Here is a 22,663-nt window from a genome sequence, read left to right as displayed (position 1 = left end):
AAAAGAGCTTGATAGATTGCTAGGAATCTTAGGACTGAGTTCACCATAAAAACTCTGCGTTCCATTGAATCTATAGTCCAACAAAGGTCTCATTCTCAAATAAAACAGATCAAAGAAAATGCAAATGCGTGTAGACCCTTTTTAGTTTATTGTTCCGACTTCATTTTAGAACGTCTACAGACTACTCACACCTTGTCCTTCTTCCTTAAAAATAAGATTCCACAGTTTCTTTAGTGGCCGAATAATATAGCACCAGAAAAGGAAGTGACCGTTCATCCATCCATCCGTCCATCATTCATTCGTTCAACATTTATTTACTGAGACACCGTGACGGGTACTGCGGTGAACAGCACAGTCCTTGCCGTCTTAGATTATATCTTAGCGAATGCAAACACTGAGCGCCTAATTATAACCATGATGACTAGTTAAAAAAGAGAAATAAATGTAGAAGACTGGGGCAGTGCGTAAAACGCAGTACTTACTGAGTTTGAGCATTAGAGAAAGGTTTTCCTGCTAAAACCAGAATAATAAGTAGGATTATGCGTTTTGAAAAATGCTGACATAAGGACAAATTTTAAGTGTTACCACATAAACTTAAATGTGGCCCGAAAAATCAATTCTCAGGAATATTAAAACCAATACGTTGTGATATAATAAAAAAAATCTAGATGTGTCTGAGGGAAAAAAAGTTACGATATTCATTGATTTTCGTTGTGAGTTAGCCTGGCTAGAACACTTTCGGTAGTTAACATCTAGAAGTGTAAAGAAATGTTACTTTGGATATTTGGGGTAACTAGATTTAAAATTTCCACACAAATTTATAGTCTGTCTTTGTTTGTTTCTCTCCCTTAAGTTTAGATAACATGCTTTCATGCTTTAAGATTTTATTTACAAAGTGTACCCAGAAAATAGTTTTAAAGCTGTTGAAAGAAATGATATCTCTGGGTTCTTTTCCAAACATTCATGAGAGTACTCTATTAACCTATTTTGAAGATATTCTTAAACCATGTGTTTCCCATATTTCAAAAGTTGTTTGGAGATGGAGATCATGTCTCTCTGCGTTTGATAACCAAAGAGGTCGGCCCATCCAATTTCCATTATTGCGTTGGGCCTAGAAGTGGAAAGAACATTACTTTGAGATCCTTCCATTGGACATTTTAAGCACACATCATACCGCAGGGGTCCCCAAGCCGTGGGCCGTGGGCTTGTACCAGTCTGCGGCCTGTTAGGAGTTGGGCCCCCCAGCAGGAGGTGAGCGGTGGGCAAGTGAGCAAAGCTTCACCTGCCGCTGCCCATCCCTCCCCATCGCTCGCGTTACCGCCTGAACCATCCCCCATCCCCCCCCCCCCCCCCCCCGCCCCATCCATGGAAAAATTGTCTTCCACGAAACCCAGCCCTGGTGCCAGAAAGGTTGGGGACCGCTGTCATACAGTGAATCAAAGAACAATTATATTTTTTAGCTAGAGCCACTTCTGTATAGTACTAATTTGTTTTGGGAGAAAATATTCAGTGTTTTTAAAGATAAGACCTTCCAGTCTTCCTGAGCTGTTGGATTTCATCACTGGTGACTTATCCAGGTTTCCGAAGAAGCTCGTCCTAACGCTCCTCTCCTGGTGGCTTTCTCCATCCGCGAGGCTGGCATGGCGTTGGTCGGCTCTCTCCTGGACTTGTCTTTTCTCCCTAAAGCTTTAGCCACAGGCTGATCCTTTCGGTCTCCTCCTCTGCTAGTGAGCTCTCTCTCCCCTTTATTGCTTTCATTTCCCAGGGCTGTAGAAGGGTGCCCAAGGCTCCCTAGAATATTACTGTATGCAAAGCTGGGACATGAGGCCCTTCGCTCTGAGAAAAAAAAATGTTACAAGTGCTTTTGCATCTTGCAGATTTTTATTTGTTTTTCCCAGGCATTGCCTTTCAATTATTTCCAGTATCACAGTCAATTTAATTCCATTAAACTTAGCAAGAATCGAATATCTCTCCTAAACACTGAATTCACAGAGAAGAGTAAGACATGATCTTTACCACAATGATCTTATGTGGGAAAAAATGATGTCAAATTTGAATATCACATTACAATATATCTTTAGCATGCTGTTTATAAGTACAGAGCCTCAAAGCAGGAAGATTTGAGTTTGTAATCCCACCTCTGTCACTTACTAGCTATGTGATCTTGAGCAGGGCTTAACCTCCATAAAACTGGGTTTCCTCATCAGTGTAAACAAGATTAGTAAAAGTAGAGCTCTTCGGAATATTTAATAAAATAATTATTACAGGACCTACTGTATAGTACAGGGAACTATTTTCAATATCTTGTAATAACCTATAGTGGAAAAGAATCCGAAAAAGAATAGATATACATATATGTGTATAACTGAATCACTTTGCTGTATACCTGAAACTAACACAACATTGTAAATTAACTATACTTCAATTTTTTAATGGTTAAAAAAGAAGAAAAAATAATAATTACTGTGCCTACAAAATGTAAGTGCTCAGTTGATTTTAGTGATATTATTACTCCTTGTGACAACCTAGTAAACCAAATATTATTATCCACAATTTTTAGAAAGAAAAACCTTAGGCCCAGAGATCAGTGGCGTGTCTAGCGTTAAAAAGCCAATCAGTGTTTAAGCAGGGACCACGATCAAGGTCTTTTTATTTTGAGTCCAGAACTTTGTTCCACTATATCATAGGGCATTGTTTCTCATAAGATTTAAGAATTTACAGGTGATGCATGGACAGGAGAATAAATAAGATGGAATGGCAAACTGGGAAACATATTCCCTTTTGAATTCTTATTCTGTTACGTCAGATCATGTCACATGAGGAAGATCTCAGTAGATGTTCCCATGTCTTGACACCTGTCAACACTTCTTTCACAAATAAAGAACGGCTTTGCTGGCAATAATTTCTATGTAATTTTAATAACATAGTTTACAGTCTACTCTGTGTATTCTTAGTGTTGCCTTCTATTTGTATAAGAGATACTGATTTTTCCTTTAAGGTAATACTGTAAAAATTTCCTTTTAAAATAAAGGTATTTAAAATTTTAAGTCAGTAATCTCAAGGAAAACTAAATTAAATATGTAAATATAAAAATATTTATTTATAAAATAACAATACCATAGAAGGTTCACAATTATATGATAAAGGCGATAAGCACATTAAAAAAAATGTATAGGGACCACTGCTGAGTGGACCGAAAATGCTGTGGGTCTTTACCATTGGGCCTTTTAATTTCATTCTGGATCCTTAATCTTTTCATTACCTACATTTGTAGTTTTAACAAGCTAGCTTCATGATGTAGTTTGTGAGCCTATGTGAGTTACGTAGAATTTGTACATAAAACCTAACCATATTATTTCAGTCATTTCAAATCACAAATTTTACCAGTATTTTCTATTTTCAGCATAAAGCTATTGTTAGATGCGTTTTACTTCTTCAAAGAAATTCCTTATGATCTCAGAAAAGAATCACATATAGAGAAGCAATGCATGTTGAAAGTGGGAAAGTGGGTCATTTATTTTTTAGGAAAGGAGTCTGAGACCACCACAAACAGAAGCCAGTGGACAGCGGGAGCAGTCTCCAGGAGATCAGAGGTGACTTCCTCTGTATGTTGCTTTGAAATAAATGTCCACAAATGCTTCACAAATATCCATTAATTATAGTTAAGTTCATAACTGAGGAAAACTGTTCTCCAAGTGAGCCCAGCTGAATGGGGAGCACCTGGCTTCCTAAGATCTTTTCCAGCCCTGCCTGATGAGATGAGATGGTCCAGGCAGACTGATGAGATGTGTTGAGTTTACCGCTACCCGTGCGGTACCAGAAGTGGTGACATGGACTCCGCGTCACTCTGCTTTCACAGGCAACAGAACTTGATGGGGCAGACACTGGCTAAATCTTTGTTGATGAATGAATGCTGAACAACAAACTACTTGAGCTGCTTGTGCCTGGATTCCTGAAGGGTCATTGATTTTCTTAAAAGTTGTCACCTGACAGCCATACGCATGCGCGCTCACGCGTGCGCGCACACACACACACACACACACACACACACTCACAATTCACATTCTCTCTTTCAAATGTGACTTCTCAGGGGAGAGTGGGCTATTATGAAAGGGATGTTGTGAAGGGAATGTTTTTCTGGATTTTGCCATAGTTTAATATACCAACCTTCCTCTAAGAGTCTCCATATACCTAATAGTTGGATCTTTTAATAATAATGATTAAAGTGTCTTAAAATTTCAAAGAATTGTAATTTTCAGGTCTATTCCACTTTCTCCAAAAAGTCAAACCAAGTCAAGGAAAAATTGTATGCTTAAGTAGGTCATTAACATCCATACACATTTGTTGCATAAAAGTAGGATATAGCTCTTAAATAACCTTTTTGGAAGAAAGGAATCCAGATGAAAACTGAGTCAGTACAACAAGCCTTTGAATAATGAGCAGATCCATGGGGTCTCAATGGTGAAGCTGCAAATAACTGTCACGAATGAATCCTCTGTTAACAAACATTTCATGATAACAACAAACTCAGTATTTTGGCAAGCAGGGAATAGTCTATAAATCATGTAAATGATTGCGTTCTGTATTTTGAATGTTCTTACCATATTCTCTTACCATATTCTTTAACGTTGACAGCTGTTACCTCAAAGATTCTCTAGCTTATTGATAATGACTGGCCCCTTTGGGCAGTTAATCATGATGGTGAACACTTTATTCTTTCCGTTCGTTTGGAGAAGGAATGCTTCTTTCATTCAGAGAACAGAACCTGAAAACAAGAGGAAACTAATGAAACACTAGGAAAACAATCTGTTTTATAAATCCCGACTTAATTCCCTTGGTGACAGAAACAACAGCTTGATTTTCATAAGCCTCTGTCAGCTTCAGCACTGGCTGTCAGGGCAGCTGGAATTGCTATTTACTAAGCAGCATATTTAAACGTATTACATTGAATCTACATGGTAAAGAAAGAAAAAAGGCAATGAAATTTAAAAGTAGAATTTTTTAATATTATCATTTTTAAAAGAACAGGAGTCTAATATTCCGGCAGAAACACACCTACAGAGCTGAATCACTGTCTAGGCTCATCAAGACATTTTGATAGCCGTGATTCTACTTTCCCATTAATGACACGTGCCAAAAAAGGATAGAAAGGAAAAGTACACAGTATAGAAATATAAAACATCAGCAGTCATCCCTTACTTCCCTTTCCCCTTTCCCCCAAAAAACTGTTATTTCATCAAGCCTATGATTTCCAGTATGTTATCTTATAATGCTCAGAGAACCTTGCTACGTCAAGTGTTAGTTCCTTTGAATATCAAAATATCCTATAGGTGGAATAATTCATTTTTTTAATGATAATTTGAGCACATATTAATATGAAAGCGTTCAAAAGAAGTATTGACTTTAAAATAACCGTATTTGGGTCAACAAGGTATAGACAGTTGAAATAATATTAGCCTTAAAAGTTAATAACAAATAATAAGGGGTTCGAATGCCAAAATATTGCCTAACACATTCCGTCAACATGTATATGAACACAGCAGGAAATCCAAAACAAAAGCTAATTTATGGAAAACTATGTATTCCTAATGACAATTTAGACCAGTAGGGGTCCAAGTTACAAGCTGCAATCTTTACATGAGGTGCTTTCATTTTACATTGAAAACTTGGCTGCATTGTGGAAGCATGTATCAAATCAAATCATTGCCCTATATTTAAGAGTATCCTTCTTATTTTTTCTGTAAAATCTAATCATTGCACATGTGCATCATGTATATTTATGTATTCATGAAATTGAAACATAAAGTGAAGAAATTTTGCTTTCAAAACCCAAGATACCCAAGGAATCGTATGCATAAAATGATAGTTTGAGCCCATGCAATTTTACTTTATTTTAAAGTGAAAACAAAGGAGCAACGACATTGGTATTCTAATATATTGATATCTTATTGATGCCAGATGTTTTTTTTTCCTATGCTCAATGATTTAGCCTAAATATTTATATTTTAAAATATTATATTGACATATCATACAATATAAATCTGGAAGAAACCTTTAAGATCGAGTGCAAGCTCTTCAGATTTTTATATAAATAAGATATCTAAGCCTCAGAGAGTCCCAGGGACTTGCCAAGTTTCCACAACTAGTTAGAGCCAGAATTGAGACTTGGACCCAGGTCTCTTTTAATGTAAGCTAAAGGCTCCACGAGGTGCCACAGACAGTCTATGTTGAAAACTGTGTTCTTAAATAAAAAAGATCAGATTCCGATTTTCTTTTCCTGCAACTTCTGATAACATGTTCTTAATGATTCTTTCTCAGAAAGATGACTTTGGGGGGGAAAACGTACCATGGTGGATGTGAGGTGAATTATAAGACAGGAAAGCTCTAGACCTTAGCTTGCTGAGATGAACTCAAAAGGTTTTGGAGGCTCACCCCAAGTGAGCTGCAAACACTTCAGGATATTTTTTAGCTTAGTTTTTCTTACCAGAATCTGGTTGTCATGTTAGCTCATATTTTTTGTCTTTGTGAGAATGTTTGCTTGATCTTGTAATAGTAAATAGCATTTAGCCAATAATGGCAGGCATGCTAAGAACAAGATTTTAAGTTGCCAAAACCTCAGAGTGTACCCTTCAGGGTTCTGGTGGCATAAGCTGGGTTCAGGTTTCTGATGGCAAGGGTGCTTGCTTCTGTGTTCGCTTCACAACATCCCCTGTAATTCGCTCCAAGGTTCTGGCAGATTGCTGGACCATGTCACCAGCTGTCACCACCCCTTCTTCCCGTTCGTATTTGGCAGTATCTGGGAACACAGGCATGCCAGTAGAAATAATAGTAGCTGTGATAACAGCTTCAGTGGCACGGTCCCCAGAGACAAGATCAAACTCTGGCACCTTTTCTCTCAACAATGAGCTAAAAATGGCACTGAATTTGCTCCTTGGTGGTATATAATTTTCTTTAATTATACATTTTGGTTTCAAGTCTTCCACATGCTGGCTTTTAAGTATCAAACCAACACATATCAGTTAAAAACAATGGCATGCCCTTTTTTCTATGGCGAGGAGGTGAAATAGCTAGAATACCATGGATTCCTCTCACCTCCATCAGCCTTGAAAAATAAAAGGAATGGAAATTTCTCTCACTTGAATGGTCTTTGAGCCTGAAAGAAAATTTCTTCATAAAATTTCACTGGTAGATCTTCACCATCATATTGTCTCAAAATTATTTCAGGTAGTGAGGTTTTTTTCTTAACATTTATAGAAAGAAAAAAAAAAAAAAACTAAGGTTACAGAACAAATGTTTTTGAATGACGTAAGAAATATTTTAAACATCTTGAAATTGGTTACAATCTAAGAATACCAGGGGAAAAAAAAAACTAAGAAGATGGGTGATAGTATAAAAGTATGCTCACGAATTTTGTAGATGACAAATGTCAGATACTACAGCTGATTTAAAAGGGTTCTGACTGGGAATCGTCATGGAAACCCATGTTCTCCTGCCCTGAGAAAAGGGAGGAATTGCACTAGGTGCCTTCTAAGACTGCTTCTGACTGTCACCAATCTCAGATTCTCTGTTGTCACCCCTATTTCTCAGGAACCAAGCTACAGAGATCCAGCCCTCTAAGAGCAACTCTAAGCAAAATATTGAGAAAGCTGAGTTACATATTAAATTTTCCCCACACCTGTCTCCTCCCATTTTTCCACAGCTAACAGCCTGTACTTTTATTCCCTTCCCCCCCAAACTCATCTTTTTCCCATCAAAGTACCTATGTTAACCCCCTAGCTGCAACTATCCATTTCTGCTTCTCCTACAACCCCCCATTCCTCACACAGCAGAAAGTAAAAAATTTATTCACATATAAGGTGGCATGTTTAAGGTACAATAATATAAAGTGTTATGGCAGTATAGAATAGATATTAATCCCAGGAAGACTTCATAAAGAAGTGTCATTTGAACTAGACATTAAGGTGTTGATGAGATTTCATCGGGCAGAGTTTGAGGGGGGCACCCCAGAAACCAGGAATTATGAGGAATAAAGGCATGGAAGCAAGAAAATTAAGGGCATGATCTGAATGGCAGGCCAGCAAATCTGGCGAGCCCATGGGGTCTGTGATATATTCACACTGTTGTGCAACAGATCTCCAGAACTTTTTTCATCTTGCAAAACTGAAACTCATTAAACAATAACTCCCCATTTCCCCCCATCTGCAGCCCCTAGTAACCCGCCATTCTACTGTCTGCCCCTTTGAGTCTGACTATTTTATATGCCCCATGTAAATGGAATCAAACAGTATTTGTCTTTTTGTGACTGGCTTATTTCATTTAACATAATGTCCTCAAGGATCATCCATGTTATGGCATGTGTCAAGATTTCCTTCCTTTTTAAGACTGAATAATATTTCATTGTATATTTATGTATATGCACGACATTTTCTTTATCCATCTTTCCATCACGGGACATGTGGGTCGCTTCTACCTCTTGACTGTTGTGAATAGTGCTGCTGTGAACAGGGATGTACAAATACCCCTTTGACACGCCTACTTGCAGCTCTTTTGAGTATACACCCAGAAATGGGATTCTGGATCATATGGTACTTCTAGTTTTAATTTTTTGAGGAACTACTAAACTGTTTTCCATAGTAGTTGCACCATTTTACAATCTCCCCAGCAGTGCACAGGGGTTCTAATTTCTTCACATCCTCACCCAGCCACGTTATAATGTTTTTAAACTACCGATCATCAATCTGGGAGGGCCGTGGGCTGATAATCATTAACCCAATATGTGAATTTGTTTAATCATATTGCTTTCCTTCTGACACCTGAGATTTGCACTGACGGAAGCCTTTCCTCACTCTTCCTTTTCTCTTACCTGATGGAGTCACTACCGTCTTTCTGTAGCGGGTCTCTGCTCTGCGTGTGCGTTTATTCTAGTTATCAGGGGTGAGGGAGGGGCTGTAACAGGCTGTCATACCTGCCTCACCTGCAGCCTCATAGGAAGGAATGCCTAGGCGCCTTGTAGAGAAAAGCACCTACAGGGAGGGTTTAGGGAAGGTAAAAACATACATTCTTCGGCTAAGCGATGTATCAGATGGCCTACTTTAAAGAAAATATTTAATTTGAGTATAATATGTAGTTAGGAAAGTATACAGAACATAAGTGAACACACCAGCGGAACTACCTCCCAGACAGAGAGATAGAATGTTACCAGCTCTCCCGAAGCCGCCATGGGCTCTCCCGGCCATCACCTCCCGCTTCTCCCTAGAGAGAGTCGCTCCGGGGGCTTTTACCTGCTTTTGGAGTTTATACACGTGGACTTAGTCAGTATTCATGGTTTTTGTGAATGTGTTCTCTTGCTCGATATTGTATTTGTGAGATTTTTCCATATCATTGCATCTGGGATCGGTTCATTCATTTACATTGCTGTGTGGAATTCCATTGTATGATTATTACTATAATTTGTTTATCCATCTTACTGCCAGAAGACATCTGAGTTGCTTCCAGTTTGGGGCTATTACAAATATTTCTGTGAACATTCTTGTTCATGCTTTTGGCGCCATGTGTATACATATTTCTTTTTTTTTTAACTTGGAGTGTGAATTACAATTTATTAAAATTATTGATATTGTTGGATTCAAATTTCTCATCATACTCTTTGATTTCCATTTGTCCTATTTGTTCTTTTTTTTTAATTTTTATTTTATTGGAGTATAGTTGCTGTACAGTGTGGTGTTAGTTTCTGCTGTACAGCAAAGTGAATCAGCCATATGTATACATATATCCCCTCTTGCTTGGATTTCCTTCCCACTTAGGTCACCACAGAGCAGTGAGTAGAGTTCCCTGTGCTATACAGTAGGTTCTCAATATCTATTTTATACACAGTATTGTATATATATCATCCCAATCTCCCAATCCATCCCACCCACCCCCCTTGGTATCCATATGTTTGTTCTCTACGTCTGTGTCTCTATTTCTGCTTTGCAAATAAGTTTATCTATACCATTTTTCTAGATTCCACATATATGCAGTAATGTACAATATTTGTTTTTCTCTTTCAGACTTACTTCACTCTGTATGACAGTCTCTAGGTCTGTCCACATCTCTACAAATGACCCAATTTTGTTCCTTTTTATGGCTGAGTAATATTCCATTGTATATATGTACCACATCTTCTTTATCCATTCCTCTGTTGATGGACATTTAGGTTACTTCCGTGTCCTGGTTATTGTAAATAGTGCTGCAATGAACATTGGGGTGCATGTGTCTTTTTGAATTATGGTTTTCTCTGGGTATATGCCCAGTAGTGGGATTGCTGGGTCGTATGGTAGTTTTATTTTGGTTTTTTAAGGAACTTGCATACTGTTCTCCATAGTGGCTGTATCAGTTTACATTCCCACCAACAGTGCAAGAGGGTTCCCTTTTCTCCACAACCTCTCCAGCATTTGTTGTTTGTAGATTTTTTGATGATGGCCATTCTGACAGTTGTGAGGTGATACCTCATTGTAGTTTTGTATACATATCTCTATTGGATATACAGGCAGACTTTTGTAGACACACTGGGGAGTTAGCCACCATTCATAAGATTTTTTAATATGGAGAAAATGTATTCCAATTCCCAACAAGCAACTTACGAATGATCTTGCAAAAATACAACCATTTATAGTTGGTAAACATCTTGTATTTAGAGGCCAATTTTATCACGTGGACAACTTTTGATCATGTTTGCTACTGTCAAAAGAGAGATAAATTAGCAATTTGTGTTAAATTTTTTAAAATTTCTTTGATGTGAATGCTCAGTTTTGATTCAGGTAAGTAGGAAAACAGCACAGTGCATAAAAAGGAATCCTGAAATAGGGTCAGGGGATCTAGTATCCTGAGTCGTCTTTATGCACTAACTTTTTAAAAGACACTGAGTACGTCACTGATCCCCTCTCTGCCTGTGTTTCGTCCTCATACAACAGGGATAATGATCCTGTCACATGCTACGTTATTAGAAGATGATAGATATCAAGGTATTTGAAAATGTGAAAAACACATGGAACTGCTTAAATCTACATGAGTACTAATTTCTGTAACTTTAAAATACACACCTATACAGCTTACTTTAAGTCTCTTGGAGTTAACCAGAACAGCCTGTTATTAATTGAATCATCATCATCATATTACTGTAAAAGTTTTCTTTTAAGACAATATGCTATGTGGAAAAGTATTTGTATAGAAGGATGGTGCCTGGAATACAGAAGTGTTACTGATTAATATCTTTCCCGCCCTCAACTCCAAATACTGTCTCTCTCTGCCTTCGGTTCCCTAGATGTGGCAGAGAAGCATATCTCTAGCCTTCGACCCTCACAGAAGTTGCATTCGACTCCCTCCTGCGTGGGTTTTCACACTCCCCTGCCCTCTGGTAGGATAGAGAGGTGTACCGTGGTGTGTATTCCCTTTATTACCAGAAGGTCAGGGTTTAAGGTCACGGTCCACTGCTTACTTGCTTGGAACCTTAAACTCTCAAAAAGTCTCAGTTTTTGCAGATTTAAAATGAAAAAAAAAGTAACTATTCAACGGAGTCTTTGTGAAGCTTGAATGAGATACCGGGTGAAACAGAAGCACAACACTTGACACGTAGGTTGTGTTCAGTGGATGTTTTATTTTTTAAAAACATTGCATCGCAGTGGTGTAACACAAAGGACCCTGTCCGTGGCTGAGGGGATGCCTGGTGCGGCCGCCGGCCTGAGCCTCCCGACCTAAGGCACCGCCCAGCGGGGTCCAGGGCTCAGCAGAGCACAGAGCCCCCGCCTCTCCTTGGCCCTCTTCCCACACCCTCCACCAGGTCCTGCGCAAACCAAGGATCCATCGTGCCGTCATGGAGAGTGGCAGCAATGCCTTCTCATGGGTTCAAATCTGCTTTCCAGCCCGGGCATTAAAGAATTGGGAGCATCCTTCTTTATTTACAGATGTATTTTACTTCTCTAATTCTCCCTTTATTTGTCTGCCAAGAGAGCTCATGTAGTTTTATGATACCAGGGTTCAGGAATTTCTGTAGCACTCTTGAGTTTGCTGCTTCCTTCTCTCTCTCTCTCTTTCTGTCCCTGTCTCTCTCTGTCTCTGTCTCTCATTAACTTTGGAGTCAGTCTCACCCTGTATTTACATAAAAATCTTAAGTTACACATAACAAGTGTCAAGAGCTTCACTCAACACCAAACACCAACGTTTTCAAAGTACATAACATCCTAAGACCAAACAACTGTTTGGTCTCTTTTCAAAATAGTGTTTAACAAGATATATTATTTGGTGTGGTTCTCATTATACAACATCTTAAGTAGAACCAAAATCCCATTTTATTGAGATTTTCTGTAAGAAAAATACATAATAAAGCTGTTGCCCATCTGACAAAAAGTAAAATAGCTCTCTAGACACAAACATAACATTACTTTTTAACATTTGACGCCTGTGCCTGACCCCATGGACTGTCTCTCCTCTTCACAGTCTATTAAAACCAATAATATGAGCAAATCTATCATTCAGGAAGACTTTCTGTGCTACATAAAAGCTCACAATGATGATACGTTATTTTGTGTAGAAACTTTGACCCTTTTGGAATATTTATCATTGCTATGCCAGAGTATGCCCATCAAAACTTTTACTGTATGCAGACCTAGCACCCATTATTTTACTCAAAAATTGCTGAATTATCTGAAACCTTGAAAACTGTGTGAAGTGATAAATTTTTAGAAAGCTTCTGACATTTTGCCACTCAAACACTACGTAATTTAATGCAAAATGACATAAGTTATACCTCTTTATAAGTTGACAATTTGTATATTGGAGAATTCTATAACCTATATCTTAATCCTTGAAAAAATCAGTCTTTAAAGGGAATTGCTGGAAAACTGTAATTTAAGCAGGGAGTTATGAGTATATACATTTGCTACAAATTGTGCAGGGTGGATATAGCTATGTTCCTATCTATGTTTAGTATGCTTCTTACTATAGGATGATTTTATATCAGGTATTGTTAACAAAAGAATGTGACACTGGTAATAGAATGTCCCCAAGCTGTTGACTCTTTTAAAAAAGTCAGTCAATTATATATAGTGCCAGTGGACTTTCACAAAACTACTTTTCATAGAGCATGACACTGACTAGTCATTAATTCATTATTAATAATATAACATTCCATTGTCAGGCATTTATCTATTTGTTTTATATTTATTAACTTTTCCTTAAATTACTATACTTTTATCCACAACAGTATTGTGTGACATTTTAAAACCTTAGAAAATACAGTCTGTTTCTTTGACAGATACTTATCGAGATCTACTCGGTAGCAGATACTGTATAAGGCAAATGAGATACACAGACAATATTGGGAGAGATGCTTCACCCAGTCAGGGAGTGCTTTCCCAAGAAGTTGATACCGACCATCTGAGGGAAGAAGAGGTATTTTGCAGTGGGTGGAGAGCATTGCAGACAGAGGGGGTTATTCATTGAGAGGTTCTGTGGTCTGGTCAGGTGACTGCAGATGGTTCAGTAAGCTGGAGTAGAGAGCAAACAAATAAAAGACCTGTATACTACGGACTGTCCTGCTAGGTGCCTTAATGTATACTGTCCAGAAAGTTTACATCAATTAAGTAAGATAGGTTTATCCAGCCTCGTTTTGTAAGTAAACCTAATGTTTAACAATATTACATCATTTGGGACTTCCCTGGTGGCGCAGTGGTTAAGAACCCGCCTGCCAATGCAGGGGACACGGGTTCGATCTCTGGTCCGGGAAGATCCCACATGCCGTGGAACAGCTAAGCCCGTGCACCACAACCACTGAGCCTGTGCTCTAGAGCCTGCGGGCCACAACTACTGAAGCCCGCGCACCTAGAGCCTGTGCTCCGCAACAAGAGAAGCCACTGCAATGAGAAGCCCGCGCACCGCAACGAAGGGTAGCCCCCGCTCGCCCCAACTAGAGAAAGCCCGCGCGCAGCAACAAAGACCCAACGCGGCCAAGGAAGAAAAAAAAAGTGCTCAAAGAAGACAAAAGCCAATCCAGAATTCTACACTAGTGAAAACATCTGTGAAGAATGAAAGTGAAATAAAGATATTTTCAGATAAAAGAAAAAACTAAAAAAAATTATTTAAAAAAAATACATCTTTGGTCCAAGGTTAAGTCCTAAATTGAGGTTGAACCCAAATCTAACTACATCTAAAGCCTGTCCTCTTTACACTTTACTAACTTAGTTGTGTTACTATATGTTGGATATTGAATAAGGGCTTTTTACAGTGATTGTTACCATACTGTCTCTAACAATACTTTTTAAACACTTATGTCTTTCTCCACCTCTCTGGTAAGTTCCAACAGGTATAATGAATATATACTGTCAAATAATGTTGAAAAATTCTCCTTCATGACATAGTAATATGACAGTCACTGGGTTTCCCCATGGATACTTAGCCTTCCTTAGGGATTAATTCCTAAACTATATGCTATAGAGCACAAATGAATGTTAAGTGTTAATGGTTAATACGACAGTGATTATTATTCTAAATATTTTTAATAAATAATAATATATAAAATGATAAATTATATTACATTTCTCTTTATAATTATATGGTCTAGTTACCTATTTTCTAAGTATTTTACATCAAGAAAATTAGTAAACACATTTACAAAACTTGTATCAGTTTATAAGATTATCAAACCCACATCAGAAACTCTATATGAAATCACCTGATACATATGCATGTTGCTTGATCTGTGCTCTTGCTGAATTGTAAGTCATAAATTCGAAGATTATTTATCTTAAATCTAGAACATTCAAATATTATTATATTTTGTGCATCTGAATCCATTCTGAACATTTCATGCACCAAATTCGTCTGTGAGACCAGTTGTTACCTTAATCCAAGAGAATAGCATCATGTCTCTTGAGAACCTATAGATGTTGCAACAAAGTGTTGTACATGTGCAAGTGGCCTGTGGTCATGTAAGTTTGGCAAGTACTGCTAGAGAGCACACTGCCGCTTCCTTAAATGATGGTGAAGAGTAGAACTGGAACAAAGCAGAACAAATAATGATTCACTCCTAAGAATTTCCCGGTACCAATTAACTGAGTAATATCAAATCTTTATTAAAGTGCTGCCATGTTGCACTGAGGAACTGTTTGTTTTCTAATTTTTATTATGCAATCATCTTTGGTATTTCAGAACATGGAAATTTTAACTTTACATGTGACTCTTGTTATAAACATATATACCATTTGATATTGTAGCTAGAAGCAGCAGACCTTTAAACAACTTGTATTTTTTACCCCCAGCAATGCATCTCTTTGGCCTCAACTGGCAGTTACAGCAGACTGAAAATGACACATTTGAGAATGGAAAAGTGAATTCTGATACCATGCCAACGAACACTGTATCGTTACCTTCTGGTGACAATGGTAAGAGAAAGAATTATGTGTCCTGTGTTTTTCTTTTAACATCTCTTTTCCATAAATTTATTTTTACCCATGTAACATTCAGCTTTATATGGGAGAAGGAAAAGGTTTCGGAATTACAAATATTATCTTTTAATGAGTGACTTTTATTCATTTACTTGAAGGATTGAAATTTCACATTTTTATTATAGGAATAATACAGTGTTCTGCCTTCTGAGTCGATGGCTAAGCTTTTCTGCCTTTCCTTCCTGAGCGTGTGCATTTTGTTTTATTTTTAGTCTGCAAATAGATTATAATTCAGTGTATCATCTCATATTACCTTGGGTATATTGAGCTTTCTTTGTTCAGCTAGTATGTGGAGTTGGAATACTATCTTCATTTTGTTTTAAAAGCTTTTACATACGAAACACATGAAAGGATTCACATTTATTGACCTTTCCTCTGCTTGCCCTTTCTTTAAACCTTCAAAAGTTTACACTTTGAACTAACAGACTTTCAAATCAATTGGCTCTGAGTTTAAAAATGGAATTTAAGCGGTTAGAGAATGCTGTATTTCATTTTTTCAATATAAACACCCAGAAAAATATGTACATATGTAAGTGTATTTATATTATATATCTGTCTATTATTTTTATATGTGTGTGTGTGCTTGTATGTATGTCTTGGCATTTGGCATCCTCTGACTTTTTGCAAAATGTCATAATACTTTATGTCTCAAAGCAACCAGATCCAGACACCTTTTTCTGTCACGTGAGAAATATATCCTTTGCCTTTAAACATTTCCCTGGCTCTTCTTCCTCTTTATTTCTTATTATCTAGTGTATTTTTGTTCTGCTTTGGCATCTATTATGTTCATCCTCATGTGGCTAGTTTCTTTGCAAGACTAGAAAGAAGCTATTATATATTTATATATACTATAATATATTTATTTGTATTTATATACATGCTGCTATTTTACATGTACCCATTGGCTGTGACTAATGCTTTTACCATTTTTTTTGTTCTTTGCTTTCCCAGCTTCTGTTTTATTTTAACAATAATACTTTATGACACTCCTCTTCCTTCTTGGGGAGGCTGAGAGATTTTATAAGACATTAGATTTTCATAGAAATAATAAATACCACTACCCCACCCCTGTATGGAGTCTTTTGATACAAAGCGCTATATGTTCCAAAAAAACTGTAATCTGGCGGCTGATGACAGTGACAGTGGAAGTCAGTGCACAGTGGATTAAAGAGGAGTGAAGAAAAGCTTACCTAATTAAAACTGTTGGTGGGAAATTTCAATTAAGTGAAATATAATTACTTTAAACAACTGTTTAATTTTTTATGCACTGATAACACACACATGAACAGATCCATAACTACACAGAAATTAAGAGTATTTTTGATTTATATAGATTGCAATTTAGACTGTCTTTTAAAGTGGATTGTTCCCATGAAAATGGTCAAATGGCACTTCTTAACCACACATGTAGGGAACTCTTTTACACACTAAAGAGAAAAATGCTTATTGTAGACGTTTCGTTTATTTTACAACATCCTAGCCTTTTATTACGATCAGAATGAAAATAGAGTGTGGCCAATTAGTGTCACAGCCCTTGAAATGTGTGATATTGAGAAAGCTGTGGCTTCAGAGACCCTCCCACAGCCTCGGTGCTGGTTCTTGGGATTTTCTATTCTATTTTATTGAATTTCCCATTTATCACAAATGCTAGCTGAAACTCACTCAGATAATTTTGCAATTTACAAAGGATTGTGGGCCACAGTTTCAAAAACACGGCTCTGAAAGTCCGCTTCCCTAAGAGGGACTGAAGTCCCCATGTGATCACAGAACACATGGGGTGCAGTTGACAGGTGCCAGTAGAGCAACTGTATACAGTAAGTCCCCTACATACGAACGAGTTCCGTTCCAAGAGCGCGTTCGTAAGTCCAATTTATTCGTAAGTCTAACAAAGTTAGCCTAGGTACCCAACTTACACAGTCGGCTATATAGTACCGTACTGTACTAGGTTTATAATACTTTTCACACAAATAATACATAAAAAAACAAATGCAAAAAATAAAGAAAACATTTTTAATCTTACAGTACAGTACCTTGGAGAGTACAGTAGTCCAGTACAACAGCTGGCATCCAGGGGCTGGCATCCAGTGAACAGGCAAGAAGAGTTACTGCCTGGAGGAGGGAGAGGAGGTGGGAGATGGTAGAGCTGAGGGATCGTCAGCCATAGGGGACGGAGGGCGAGCTGCAATTCCACTCACGCCTGACCTTGATGGCACAGGTTCTGGTTCCTCGCTGGAACCAGATGCACATCCGCGTCTTTGAAAGTTCACAACATGAAGGTTCATATGTAGGGGACTTACTGTATGCGTGTAAGTGAAGGACCATCTTCCTAGCCTCCCACATAAGGAGGAGATGACAGATGCCCCAGAATGAGCTAGATATACTGGAGAAGAACAGATCCTGCAGCCTGCCAACCAGACGGGGGGATTCGTAGGAATTTCTCTTTATGGAAAGAAGGCTATCTCGGGGCTCAGACTTTGTCCAAAGTGTGACCTAAATAATAGTCTCACTTGTTGTCTTTATTATTTTTCCAGTAGCCCGAAAAACCCTAAATTGGTAAGGAATTCTTATTTTCGTTTTTCCAAGTAAAGGTTCTGGGTATGTATCTCTTACATACTTACAGACCTGGAGTGCAGGGGGCAGGAGGGGACTGTATTTGCAGGAAGGGAGGTACCTTAAAAACACTGCTTTTAAGCATTGCTGATGAACCGGCAGAGACCATGCACCATCATCTACTACTTCAGTTTTATAAACTGTGCAGAGAACCAGACCACATCATCTCTAGAAACTCTAGGAGATTATAACCCTTAAGAAATGCTTGCAATTCTGAACGAAGCTCACTGGGAGAATTAACCGTGCTAAGCATGATGGGGAAATTACTTCGTGGCTTCTAAATGCAATTCTCTTCTTTATGCAGTCCTGTTTTATTCTTATTTTATAAATACAATTCTAAGGAACAGTCATGGTGCTAACAATCATGGTGCTAAACTCCCTGCTCGCTTTTAAGTGAATACTGAACCAAAGCTTCTAAATGGTATTTAGTATTTAAAAGAAGAATTTCTATTACACGCCATGATTCTTTCCTGATTATTCCTGAGACCTTCTTTGACTACAGATTTTAGAGATGAGATGTCAAGTGTGAGGTCTCAGGCAAAACTGACGGAAGTGGGCAACGTGAATAAAGAGGCAAGGATGGAGTTTTTAGTTCAAACACCAGTCTCTTTCCAGAAACTAAGATTATTCCGCTGGATGGAGGAATTCGCTTAGCCTAACGTGCTGGAGAGCGTCGCGCAGCCCTGTATTCACATCCCGCCTCTTTCATCTGTTTACTCTGTAACCTTGAGCAAGTTACTCAACCTCTTTGAGCCTCAATTTCCTCCACGTAAAGAAGGAGTAATGCCTGTCTCTTGGCTGATCAGCTTCAACAGTCTGGCAGCCCTTCCGTGTTTCCCTTGCAAGCTCTCTCCCCACGCGTCTCAACGGTTATTTCCAACTCTCCTACTATCCTCAAAGCTTCAATCCCTCAGCTCGCAGCAGATGACCTTGTGTTCTATTCAGCAAAAAAACCAGAAACCTTAATTTCCTGTAAACAGAGCTCCATTCCTATGTGTATCTAGATCTGTCTTTCCATCCTTTTCTTACCAATCTTTCCAAGGGTGCTCTTGATCCCATTCTGTACTTCAGAATTTCCTCTCTCAACTGACTGGCACCTTCCAATCAACATTTGAACATTCCCAAGTCTCTCAAGTCTTAAAAAAAGAAATCCTTGAGTCTGCCTCCTACTCCTGCCCTACCCCATCTTTCTCTTCTCCCCGTGTAGCCAGCCTTCTGGAACACGGTGTGTATATTCACCGTGAAGTCCTGTCTTCACCTTCCACTTACTCCTGTGACAGTGTGGCTTCTTCAGGCTCCTTCCTCATGACTGTCCTCTGCCACCATCACTCACAGACACGGATGTCTTCCCGACTTATTGGTTGTCCTGCCAATAGCATCAATTGATACTCTACGCTTTTTATCACATTTGAGCTCTTGATAGCATTTAATAGGTAACCTATCACTCCTGATTGAAATATCCTTTTCCTTAGCTTCTGTGATACCATTTCCACTTTCTTCCTGATTTTTTGGCAGTGACTTCTCAGTTCGTTTAGTTGACTCATCTTCCTCTACCCGATCCCCAGACATTGCCGTCACTCAGAATATAATCTCTCCGGGTCCTCATATCCATTCTCCTGACTTAATTTACGTTCCATGTGCTATGTGTTATGTTACATTCTTTGTGCTCCCAAATCAATAAGTGCAGCCTGGATCTCTCTGTCTTGGAGGTCCAGACATCAACTATGAAGAATCTATCCAAGTATCTTTAGAACATCCCCACTTGGGTGTCTTCCAGGCATCTCAAACTCCGTATGTCTAAAACTGAACCCAACAACTGATTTGGTTATCTGTTACTGCCTAACAAGCCACATCAAAATCCAGTGGCTTAAAAGAACAGTTTGTTATCATCTCTCATGGTCCTGTGGATTAACTGGGCAATTTTTGGTTTTTTGCTTGGGTCGCTCATGAAATTGCTTTCAGATGTTGCTTGGTCTGTTTGAAAGCTCCACTAAACTGAAATTCAAGGTAGCCCACTCACAGGGCTAGCAGTTGATGCTGTCTGTCGACTGGAACGTCTAAACATGGCCTTCCACTTGGCTTGGGCTTCTCAGAGCACAAGTTCTGAAGAGGAGTGTCCCCAGAGGGAGCATTCCAAGAGACCCAGACAGAAGTTACAAGGCTTCTTATGACCTAGAAGAACATTGGACATTCCGGGATGTCACTTCCATCATATCTGGTTGGTCAAGAAAGTCAGTAAGATCGGCCCAGATTCATGAGATGGAGAATTAAACCCCACTCTTGACTGGGGAAATGGTGGGAACACATTGCATAAGCACATGTGGGATGGGAGATGTTGTGGCCATCTTTGGAAAACACAACTGGCCCATCATCTTTCTTTCCAAATTTGCCTTTCTTTCTATATCAGGAAATGGCATCATCATTCACCTAGTTACCTGGGCCAGAAGCTTAGGGGTCATGCCTGACTTCTCCTGCTCTCTTAGCTCCCCTGTGCAATCAGTCATCAAGTCGTGTCAATTCTAACTCCAAAATATCTCCTGGATCCCGTCAACTCTCACCTGGATTATAGAAGCCACCTTCTATCTGGGATATATATCTCTAGACTTGCTCATCCATTCTTCAAATACAGATTTGAAATATCAGTACCCTACTTGACACCCTTCCGTGATCTAGATTCTGGTCAAATGCCTTTAGACGACTTAACAAGGTTCTCCACAATCTGGCTGTTCGTCACACCATACTGTAGCATAGAAACAATAGAGCAGAGAGTTAAAGGTTATAGGGTCTTGAGCCAAACCACCTGGTTTCACATCCTACAGTAGTTCTGATCATTATTAATGCCTTTGATACTTGGGACAAGTTACTGTGGCGTCTTTGTGCTTAAGCTTTCTCATCAATTAGAATGGTCTTGAATAGTCAATGTAAATACTTAAAATGGTGTACAGTACATAGTAAATGCTTGAAAAATGTTAGTGGTTATCACCATTACTATTTAATATGTGTCTTCTTTGCTAGAGTGTAAGGCACACTATTTTTCCACCTCTCTGTTCAAAGCTGTCAGCACAGTTATAGGCATGTAATGGATGCTCAATAAGTATTGTCCAATGAGTGAATGAAAGTAGGATGACTAAATGCTATAAAGTATATAAAGGGCCCAACACAGTGCCTTGCATTAACTGTACACAAAGCAAATGTTGGTACAGCAGAGTGATTAAGGATTAAAGCTGTGCACTTGTTGGGTGGCTTTAAGCAAATTACCTTCTTTAACCTTCTGTTTCTTCATAGGGTAGTAGTGAGGTTAAAATCATTTAATGCATGTAGGGGGCCAAGCAGTGATTGGAACATGATAAGTAGGTGACACATGTCAGTAACTATTACTTCACTCTTTTTTTTGCAATTCAAGATTACGTACTTGTATTTGTAGCAAAATTCTTAAGAATGTAGATCCTTAAATCAGCATCAAAATATCCTCTAAAGCAATATTAGAAATACCTATCATTCGTTATTTATATTTTTAGTTATTTGGATTTTATGAAGAAATCTATTCCTTAATCCTCCTTTGCATGCATAGTATTCATTCATTCTGCATTTATTTATTGAGCATATAATATTATGTGCCATGCACAGAGCAAGGTTCTGAGAACATAGCAGTGAGAAGAAAAGACAGTCACATTTGTTGTTCCCAGAGCATGTGAATTACTAGGCAAGACAGGATTCAAGCAAGCAATTCCAATGAATTAGAAAATGCACAGTAAGGAAAAGTAGAGGATACCATGGCAGGACATTTCACACTAGCTTTATTGGAAAGGAGCAATAAGACAAATGCTAAAATTCAGCATAGGATAATTTGGGATAATATAAGACAAAATGCAGGCCATAAATTTTGGTTAGTGTAACTCTAGCAAGTGACTTCTCCAATCAAAAAAAAAAAAGAAAGAAAGAAAGAAAGAAATTTGTTTTAAAACTTCCAGTTTTAAAATAAGTAAATCATGGGATATAATGTACAACATGGTGACCATAGTTAACAAAACTGTATCGTGTATTTGAAAGCTGTGAGAGAGTAGATCTTAAAAGTTCTCATCACACATGAAAAAAATGGTAACTATGTATAGTGGAGTTATCGTGGTGATCATTTCACAGTATATGCAAATAACGAGTCATTATGTTGTACGTCTGAAACTAACATAATGTTGTATGTCAATTAAATCTCAACAACAACAAAACTCCTTTGGTACAAGTACAGATTGAAAAACTACATATACATGATTCATCCTCTTTAAACAAAATAATTCAAATTGCTTTTTAATTTTTCATTGTTATTCAGCATGTATGACTTTTCTCAAATACTAGCCAATTTCAGATAATTAGATTTTATAGCAAGTTAAAGATTGCCTGTGAATTGAAGATATAGAGCTAACAGGGCTGCAAGAGCATTGAGTTTTATTCAATATTGTATATAGTATTTATGTTGTTGCGTTGTATAATAGTTCCTTAATTAGGTGCTATATTGATTTTGTCCATTAAACTATGTTTGCAAGGTAGTGTTTTAATTCACTTAGCTTCTGATGTAACAC

At 38.2% G+C, this 22,663-nt stretch overlaps 1 protein-coding gene across 6 annotated transcripts in view; it reads left to right on the top strand.

Annotated features, from left to right (window-relative positions):
• TENM3 (teneurin transmembrane protein 3) overlaps positions 1-22,663 on the top strand; it is a 311,183-nt gene that overhangs the window by 166,634 nt on the left and 121,886 nt on the right. For all 6 annotated transcript variants that reach the window (XM_068532312.1, XM_068532313.1, XM_068532307.1 and 3 more), the window contains one exon: positions 15,294-15,416. In XM_068532312.1, the coding sequence (XP_068388413.1) occupies positions 15,294-15,416 (123 nt within the window). The remainder of the gene's footprint in view (positions 1-15,293; positions 15,417-22,663) is intronic.

The sequence above is a fragment of the Eschrichtius robustus genome, chromosome 21, assembly GCF_028021215.1.
Source record: "Eschrichtius robustus isolate mEscRob2 chromosome 21, mEscRob2.pri, whole genome shotgun sequence".
Lineage (NCBI taxonomy): Eukaryota > Metazoa > Chordata > Mammalia > Artiodactyla > Eschrichtiidae > Eschrichtius > Eschrichtius robustus.
Note: the sequence above shows the minus strand (reverse complement) of the source record. Positions and strands in the feature narration are given on the sequence as shown.